The following is a 10,419-nucleotide window of genomic DNA, read 5'->3' on the forward strand; positions in this document are numbered from 1 at the left end:
TGGAAAAAGAAATTTCAAATATTAGTGAAATCCCCATTCCCAAAAAAATTCGCGGCGAATATATTTTCTGAACTTATTCGAATCTTGATGCAAGTGCAAAAGACATTTCATTTCCATCAGACCTTCAATTGGAAGTGATTGATCTGCAAAATGATGATATGTTAAATGTTAGGTTTAAAGAAATGGATCTAACCCAATTCTATAAATATCTTTCGGAACATAAATACGGTCAATTAAAATCATATGCACGGGGATTTATATCTGTGTTTGCGAGTACTTACCAATGTGAAAAGACATTTTCGAAAATGAAATATGTAAAATCGCAATACAGATCATTATTAACGGATGATCATTTGCAAACAACTTTAATGATAGGAAGTACTAACTTTGAACTCCAGTATGATGAAATCTCAGAAAAAACAATTACATTTCATCGCATTAGTACAAAATTTAACCAGTTCTATAATACGTTTATTAATAGATGGAAATATTTTATTCATTTTTTTTGTAATTGTCAGCATGTGTATAAATATTATATAAAATATCACTTCCTAATAAAAAGATTTTGAACCTGTTTTTTTTTTTTTTTTTTTTCTCTATGAGTAGAATTACCCATATAAACATCTTCCAGCTTGCTACCTGGCCCTCCGAGCCTAAAAAGTTTGCCGACCCCTGATCTAACACATTAAATCGTGTCTGTTTCTATGATGCACAAATTTTTTGAAGACAGATTCCTTAAAAAATAAAAAATGCTCATTTTGAGTTGTTGGTTTTTAAAAATCACTTTGATCCTTTTTACCAAAACATTTGCAATCTTGGAGTGGTAAGGTCAGAAATGAAGTGAAAAGTGCCGATATTTTGGATTTTTGTCAACACAAACCTGATCAATCCTAGGATTTACTGGATTTTGGGCTTTTATGATGTAGTGGGTAGGGAGATGTGTGAAGGTTTATCTGGTTGTGAAAATAAATCTGAGTGAATTTATGGAATGCAAAAAAAAAGATATTTCGACACAAAGTTTGTGTATACTATTTTAATTTTATTGACTTTTTGAAAGGGTTAACCAGTAAATTGAGAGGAAAGACAACAGTAGGCTTCAACTGTTGCTTATCTTGGTTCTAATTATTAACTACAATTCCTTTCACTTCAAAGGTGATGCTTGTGCATATGTTTGCTCCAATATTCCCTACAAAAACTTCTTTTTGATCTTCTAGCATAAAATCCCTATATCCCCCCCCCCCTTTAGTCAAATTCATCAGTTGTCTTTATGGTTCTCCCAGCTTTGATAATTACTTAGAACTGTTTTGACTTCCAGCCCAACTTTCCTAATAGAGGTTTTTTTCCCCTTGGTTGATATTAGTGTTCACCATTCCAGATGACATCAGAATTCTAGTTGCAAGACTTGATTCCAAAAGCTAAGGCTTTTGGAATCAAGTAATTCCAAAAGCCTTAGCTTTTGGAATTACTAATAACCTTGCATATTGTTAATTTTTATATCAAAATACCAGACAATCCTAAGCATACATCCTACAACCTTGATATTTTCTAACAAACCAACCTTCCAAGTATACAGGGTGTCTTGAAAATATTGGTACAAACGGTAGGTAACATCTAAAGGAATTTGAATCGCATAGGAACCCATACCTGGAAACGTCACCGTAAGTCAGTACACAGCACTGTTCATCAGTTTGCGAGAGGGGAAATTTCTGGTTTACTCATTCAAGCAGTAGTCGCTGCATGAAGAGAATGCTTCGATATACGAACTGTGTGCTGGCAGACATGCACCTAGTGTATGGATTAGCAGAGGGCAATGGACAAGCCGCTCAACGAATTTATGGAGAACGCTTCTCAGACACATGAACTGGACCACCGTTTGTTTGCATGTGTGCATCAAAATTTGTGCGATTGTGGGTCATTTAGAGGTAACAGGAGTAGTGCGGGCAGACCAAGTTCAACGCGAATTCCCGCCATGGAAGAAAGTGTGTTGAATGCTGTCCAGAATAATCCTACCAGCACACGTGCCGTTGCCTCTGGCTTAGGAGTGTCTCGTTGCAGTGTACAGCGTGTCTGGCACGACAATTCCTTACACCCCTTTCATCTCCGAAGGGTTCAGTTACCGCTCCCCCAAGATCATCCTGCATGTGTGGCTTTTGCGCAGTGGTTTCTCCAAGAAAGTATTCAAGACTTGAATTTTCCAGCCTATGTTTTGTTCACGGATTAGGCTTATTTCACTCAGGAAGTCTTATTCAATCAGCAGGATGCTCGTGCGTGGGAAGGTATGGTCGGTGACTTTCTTGAACAAGTTCTCAAATCACAAGCTCTCAAATCTATCGTGTATGAATCACTCATGGAGACGGAAATGGATCTCTGGGCAAGACTCGTCTGTGCTGCTGCTACTGTCAAAGAAACTCCAGGTGTGGTCAACCGTGTCTGCCAATCCATGCTGCGTCGGTGTCATGCATGCATCGCGTCTCATGGTGGAACCTTCGAGCATGTGTTGTCACATTATGAAATGCATCCATCTGGTACTCCATTGTTAATATCATGTGAAATAAATGTTTATCACTGTCTTGTGTCATTTCTGCTTCTTGTGCCTCTGCTACTACTTTCCCGTGGCGTTTCCAGTTATGGGTTCCTATGCGATTCACATTCCTTTAGATGTTACCTACCTCCCCTAAACGTTTGTACCAAATTTTTTTGAGACGCCCTGTATAGTCTAGGTGTGTGTTAGATTTCTTTTTTTTTTTTTTCTTTCCTTGGTTGGATTACTGTTTTAAATCTCCTGATCAGGGCTGTGGCAAGCGATTTTAGTACCCGAGGCATTGAATTGTGCCCTATTATTAATCCCGACAGCATAGGTAATGTTTAATCTTTCTTTTGGCATCCATTTCATCTTTTAATCTGAGGCAAGAGCCTTGTTTGCCTCAGCACGGCTCTGCTCTTGATATCAGTTTGCTCATTGTTTCGGTGAAATTCTTGTAGGAATGAAGTTCTTTATTCTACATTCCATTGTAAAATCACATCTTTTAACCAAACCTTGGGTTTCCAATAAATATTGGAAATCAAATATTTATTACTTATAGTTCTACTCTTTAGTCTTTTTAAAATCTTGTTTGGATTGATTAATAACTGCTTTGCAATTGTTGCACGCTGTTTGTACAAAATGAAATGAGATTTGGATGTGAGGCAGTTTGTGTATATCATTCTATCTAACATCTTGATTTATTGGAAAACCAAGGTTTGGATGAAGGTGGATTTCATCTGAGCATACATTGCCATTAAATTTAAAACAGTAATCCAACTAAGGAAAAGAAGAATAGAAATCTCTCACATCATCCTATTTCACATTGATTAATTCCAAACAGCACCAAGCTAGAAAAGGCCCATTACAAAAGAGAGAGTATCACCATGTTGTGATCTGAGGACACAGTTTCATGTGAAAGTTGACTTTTGATTAATTAATAACTGTTTTGCTTTGGTTTATTGCAGAAAATTATGCTGACAAAATGCATGTGTTACTATTACAGTGTTACATTAGTATTAGTATTAGTAACGGCCGTATGGTGCAAGAAAGCCTATGGCTTATGCTGCACCAGCCAAAAAAAAAAAAAAATCCGAACAAAACAATGATAAAAACAAAAATTAAATAAATAAATAAATAATAATAATTAATAAATAAATAAAAAGGAAATTAATCCTATCATCCTATGCGCTTCCCTTACCCGAAAGTACTATCCAGATGACCTTTGAATTTCCCCAAACTGTCGGCCTCTACCACCCACGAAGGCAACTTATTCCAGCAATTTACAACTCCGCTGGCTAAAATAAAACTTCCTGCAGTCCAATCTAAACATCTCCCCCCCGTAACTTGAATTTATGTCCCCTAGTTCTAGCATCATTTATAATCTTGAAAATTTTATCCTCATTCATTTTACTGATGCCTCTCAGAGCCTTAAACACCTCAATCAAATCTCCTCTAAGGTGTCTAGTTTCCAAACTCTGCAACCCACATATTCGAAGTCTTTCTTCATAAGGACGCCCTTTTGCCGATCTCACCAGGCGAGTTATCCTTCTTTGCACCCTTTCAAGAAGCTCGATGTCTTTCTTTAGGTGCGGTCTCCATACTTGAACACAGTATTCCAAGTGTGGTCTAACATAAGCCTTATATAATGGGATTATCACATTATATAAGGTCACATTATATGTGGTCTAACATAAGCCTTATATAATGGGATTATCAAGCAGTAGTCGCTGCATGAAGAGAATGCTTCGATATACGAACTGTGTGCTGGCAGACATGCACCTAGTGTATGGATTAGCAGAGGGCAATGGACAAGGGCCGCTCACATCCCTATCTCTACTTGCAAAATTTCGATAGATCATCGATAGGACACCATGGGCCTTCCTTGCAACCTGTTTACAATGCTCAGAGAATTTCATGTCTGACCGTATCGTAACACCCAAGTCCCTTTCCTCCAGTACTGGGTTTAGTTGAACTCCACCAAGTGAATAAGTTATTTTGGGATTACTGTTTCCCAGATGTAATACCTTACACTTTGTTGGATTAAAGCACAGCTGCCATTTTTCTGACCATTCTTGAAGTCTATCTAGGTCTCTCTGAAGAAGCTCAGCTTGACAGTGATCATTAACTACTCTACCAATTTTAACATCATCTGCAAATTTAGACATCACGCCCTCTATCCCTTCATCGATGTCGTTTATGAAAATTAAAAACAACAGTGGTCCTAATACTGATCCTTGGGGAACCCCACTTCTTACATCAACCCAATCTGAGGAATAGCCATTTATCACATCCCTCTGCCTCCTGCCCTGAAGCCATCCTGCTATCCATCTAAGGATTTTCCCAGTGATTCCAACCTGTTCCAGCTTATAAAGCAACCGCTCATGTGGGACTGAGTCAAAAGCTTTGCTGAAATCTAAATAAACAATGTCGAAATTATTCCCTAAATCCAGCTCGTGAGTGACCCTTTCGAAATAGTGAACCAGATTTGTTAAACATGATTTTCCCTTTACGAAACCATGCTGAGTATCCTTGAGAATTTCAATTCGATCCAAATGATCCTGAATTCCACCCTTGATCATTGCCTCCATGATTTTCCCTACTACTGAAGTCAGACTGACAGGTCGATAATTTCCAACTTCACTTTTAGAGCCACCCTTATGTATGGGAGATACATTTGCACTTTTCCAATCCAAGGGAATCTCCCCAGAGTCTAATGATGCTCGCATAATTAGCCTCAATGGTTCAATGCACTCGCTTGCCGCCTCTCTTAAGATTATAGGGTATATTCCATCAACTCCAGGAGCTTTACTGGTCTGTAGGCTCGAAAGTTTTTCCATTAAATAATCTTGCGAAATTTCAATATCATTAATTACATTTTTTTTAACTTCGCTCCCACAATTTCCCTTTGCCACAAAAGGCTTTTCATTTGTAAATATCGATGCAAAATAACTGTTGAGTTCATCTGCAACGGCAGCTGGTGTATTTATTACTATCCCCTTTCCCTTACGTAAAGGTCCGATCTGGTTTGTCCTGCTCTTCTTGGCATTTATATATGTGAAGAATTCTTTATCCCCCCTCTTTGCTCTGTTTGCAAGTGATTTCTCATAAACTGCCTTTGCCTGTCGAACCTTTTCTGTGGCTCTGTTACACATAACCTTGTAGCTGTTATAGGCTTCAGTACTTTTTATTGCTCTGTAACCTTTCCATGCCACCTTTTTCTGCTCAAGTAATGCGGCAACTTCACTAGTCATCCAACTTGGAACCCTCCTCGTGGAGTATTTTTTTAATGGTAAATACGCATTCAAGGCATCTGTGATTAATGTTTTAAAAGCGTACCACAGTTGAATTGTATTCATTCTCTGCGCGATATCTACCCAGTTAATAGAGGCCATGTAGTACCTTAAGGCATTGTAATTTCCTTTTCTGAAATTAAAACCCATTCCTTTGCCTTTTACTTCTGCTACCTCTCTCGTCATCATCCACCGTAGAACTCCGTGATCACTTCCTGCTACTGGTTCCTCTACTGTCAGCCCTGTTATGTCATCTGATTCATGTGTGATGATGAGGTCTAGGATATTCTTTTCTCTAGTACTTTCCCTGACATGTTGATACAAATAACAGTCATCTAGTTGATTTAAAAATTTTGTTCCCCATGTCGAGTTTCCTTCCCATTTACTCCAATCAATTAGAGGCAAATTGAAATCACCCATGATAAGACATTGACGCTTACTTGCCCATTCCATTTGCATGTAGAGGCTTTTGTCATAATCTTCACAATCACCTGGTCTGTAGATTACTCCTACTCGCATTATACCTTTGTTTCCAACTATCTCACACCATACAGACTATACTAGCATGTGAAACGTCTGAATCCGGGAAAGCCATCGTCGCACTCAGGCTGCTTCTGATAAGAAGCATTACCCCACCACCCCTTCTATCTAACCCATCTTCCTAAATACATTATACAAGCCGTACTGAAACTCATCATCCCCAATTTCCGGGTGGCACCACGTCTCTGTAAGCCCTATTATGGGCGCCTCCGTAGCCAGGTGGGAAGGAGCAGCAGTGCATAGCACACGCTTCTTGATTAAACCGGGGTTCGAGCCCGTCACCACCAAATACGGAGGATGCGGAAAGGTCAGGGAATGACTACCGCATATCCTGGAGCAAAATGGCCTTAGTTGCTAATGCTCCTAAATAACAAACAAACAAACAAGCCCTATTATGTCCGCGTTACTTGTTTTAACCAGCAGTTCGAATTCGCTCATTTTATTGACGACACTTCTAACGTTACTGTATTATCTTGAAGAGGCTTAACACCAAGGTTTCATCATTTTAGGGTGGAGTGGAATTATTTCAGATATGATCTAAACAAACATCAGGATGCTTTTACTATGGAAAAGAGGGATAGATATCCTAATCTACAAAAATTCAAGTGTAGTCATAGAGTTTTGTCTTCACCTTTGATACGTGCACACTACTGACTACTATAGGTTCATGTGTTTCTTGTTTGTGATTTTAATTTAAGAAAATACTACATTCGCCTGAATTTTTGCCTTGCATTTTCCCCCTAAAATTTGAAACGAAGAGGTTCGCACTTCAGTAATGTGGCTGAAGTGAGCAGTGCCCAGGTCAACTATCTGTTCTATAACAACAACAATTTTAAGTATATTTTTACGTTGCAACATAAATAGCGGTGTGTAGTGTTTTGTTCCCATAAATAAGATTTTTCTTGATGTTAGTCTTCAGGATATTGATGTGTTTCACATTTCAGTATATTTATGCTCCCTGGAATCCATTAAAAAGCATGTACACAGACTTAAGTTTTGCTATTATTTTTTACAGCATGCATTTCTTCTCGTCCTGGACAGTGTGGTAGAGCTGATGGCTATATTTTGGAAGGAAAAGAACTAGAGTTTTATTTGAGAAAAATAAAAGCCAAAAAGGGCAAGTAGATACATCTGTACATAAGGAGGTGAATAAAGTAAAACCTCTGACTTCTGGATTCCTTTATTTCACACTCCACTTTCACTTCATGTTTTAAGGTTGTGAGAAAGCTTAAGGTCAATAACACTTGGTTTTAAATGAGAACATACATATTCTTGTGAAGTTATTATTTACTGAAACAATTTAATCAGCAGTTAATAGTAAAACATAAAATGTACTTTACTTGCTGATGATACGTTCTAACATCAAGAACACTGACAATTTCAGAATAAAAAAATATCTTTTAGTCTTAAAAGATTATGAAAAAGAGTGCTGTTATAAAATGGAAGTTAACTTTTAAATAACAAATCTATTGTTCTTTATTTTAATTGTGTATAAAGTGCACTGTTTAAATTGTAAAAGTGACAAAAAATGTAATTGTACCCAGTCTTGTACTAGGCAACGCAAATTTTATAAAAACGAAAATATGCAATCTTGATGAATTTCATGCTGCTGAACACACAAATCACGTTAAAGTTTGTCAGTTGGCTCTTGTTTCTGAATTACAATTGAAGTTACTCTACGGCTCTTGGCAACACTAGTTTCAGTACCACAATGCTCTTATCATGTGATTGGAAACTGTTGCCTTACTTTGCATCATGATAAGTTGTTACCTCAAATGCGTCTTAAATTATGTTGCAGTAATCCTCGAAAACAGCTAGGTACCAGGTGATTTGTTCTCAGTTAATAGTTTCTCAGGGATGACTTCTCTTACATATGTAGAGAAGGAACATTGGCTTCAAGAAAGCATCCCTTAACTCTAGCCATAAAAAAGACCAACTTGTACTTTGTAGAGTAGCTGACCAGGACAAGAACTGGGCTCCACGCTAAGAAGTACAGCAGTTTACATCAAGGGAACTAACATTTTGTCCGAACCTTTATCCTTTTGAATAAAAGATAAAAGCAAGTGAACTTAATGACCTCCCCACGGTTCTTCAACTGCCGAAGAATAAGGCAGAGCTTTTGACCTTGAGGCTAGAATGGTGGAATCTTCTGGATGATACTTGTGGTCCGGTGCCAGTCCACGAACTGTTGCATTTCTGCGCAGGATTGGAAATGAGACTGGTCCATCACAGATATTGTAGTTAGGACTAAAAAAGGGTTACACTAAGTATTGTTGCTTTCTCTTTGAGTGGGACAGTCGTGCCAAGGAAATGCACTGCGAGAAGAGAAGTTGGCATCAAGGAAAAAACATCTGGAATGAAGAACGTAGAATTTGAGCCTCTAATAGACCCCAATTAAGTTGATTCCACCTCAAATGGGCTCAGGTCTTGCATTCCCATGCAAGAGAAATTCTCGCGTCTATATAAAAGATTATGGCAGGCATTTCATTGGGCTACGAATAATCTTTTCAAAGAATATCCTTAGTGAAAGTGGAAAATCAGCATGGAAAGCTGGTATTCCAGAATATGTTAAACTAGCATTAATTTGAATTTATGCCCTCTCAGGTGATTATTCTGAGCAAGAGGCAGAATCCCATTAGCATTGAGCATGCTCAAACCATTCAAGGCTTTATGCACCTCTATCAGATCACCTTGCTGGTGCCTAGTCTCCAGATACTGTAATTTGCAAAACTTAAGCTTCTTCATAAGAGCAACCCTTTGTTCCATTCACTAACCTTGTTGCCCTTCTCTGTACTAGTTCCATCAGCTCTACATCCTTGAAATGAGTCCTCCAGACCTGTATACAGTACTCAAGGTGTGGCCTGACCATTGCCTTACACAAGGGAATAATCACCTTATCCCTGTATATCATTGACAATACACCATGAGCTACTCTTGCAGTCCGTCTGCACTGCTCAGAGAACTTCATATCTACCTGCACAATTACCCCAAGGTCCTTTTGATTCTCTACCACTGTCAGTGTAGTACCACAGAGTTGATACGTTACTCTGGGGTTGCTGTTTCCCATATGTAGTAGTTTACATTTGTCAATGTTAAACTTCATTTGCCACTTCTCAGCCCCATCTGCTCAACCTTCCCAGATCCTGTTGCAACAGCATAGCGTCAGTAGTGTCCTTAACAACCCTGCCAACCTTTGTATCGTCTGCAAATTTGGACATTAAGCTTGATATACCATCATCAATATTATTTATAAATACAGAAAACAATGTACCCAACACAACCCTGAGGGACTCCACCAATAACATTAGTCCACAATGAGCAGTGTCCATTGATTACCACTCTCTTCATTAACTGTTGACCTAGGGTACCCAGAGTGATTCCGACGTCACAATGCTTCCTTATTTGGCATCCTATCATTCCACGTTGGAAGTCTGTTGAATGTGTCATCTTGTATGTATGCCCACTTTTGCAATTGCCTAGTGTGCATATAGGAAGTTCTGTAACATCTTGCACAGGACCTGTTTTCCCAACATGGAGGAGTTTCCGGATATTTAAGGAAATATCCGGAAACTCCGAAATATATACCCACTGCCCTACCCGGAGTTTCCGGGTAGGGCAGTGGGTATATATTTCGATTAAAAAAAAATATTTCATATGATAGTATTTAATTATATAATTTTATTCTTTGTATAAACATAAATTTTTGTAACTTAAACCCAAATTACATGGCATCGCAATTGAAGAAGTGGCTGACCATGCATCAAGTGATTTAAGGAATTGATGAGAAGCAACATCAGATATGAAGTTGCATTTCATAAGGTAATGAACATTTGAAATTTGGAGGGCAGATGTCAGGAATGCTGTGTGCTTAAAAGGTGGCCTTATGCAAATTCTGTGCTTCTCCTTTCCGAAATTGTTAAATTCAATAATGCGATTCAGGAGGAACAGTAAATATTTTGGGAGGTTATAGTATCGATTATTCGGAGTAAAGAAAAAAGTTCATGTTCAATTCACAATGGATACAGAGATACAGCTGTTTGAAACTGGTGTGCACACCTCCCTTAA

At 38.3% G+C, this 10,419-nt stretch overlaps 1 protein-coding gene across 1 annotated transcript in view; it reads left to right on the plus strand.

The window, feature by feature from the left end:
• The window catches only part of RpS8 (ribosomal protein S8), a 74,612-nt gene extending 67,091 nt beyond the window's left edge, over nucleotides 1-7,521 (plus strand). The window contains exon 6 of the mRNA XM_090385501.1: nucleotides 7,370-7,521. Coding sequence (XP_090241627.1) covers nucleotides 7,370-7,479 — 110 coding nt within the window. The 3' untranslated portion in view covers nucleotides 7,480-7,521. The remainder of the gene's footprint in view (nucleotides 1-7,369) is intronic.
• Nucleotides 7,522-10,419: the final 2,898 nt, after the last annotated feature.

Source organism: Mastigoproctus giganteus, chromosome 11 (genome assembly GCF_048544385.1).
Source record: "Mastigoproctus giganteus isolate SK-2022 chromosome 11, ASM4854438v1, whole genome shotgun sequence".
NCBI lineage: Eukaryota > Metazoa > Arthropoda > Arachnida > Uropygi > Thelyphonidae > Mastigoproctus > Mastigoproctus giganteus.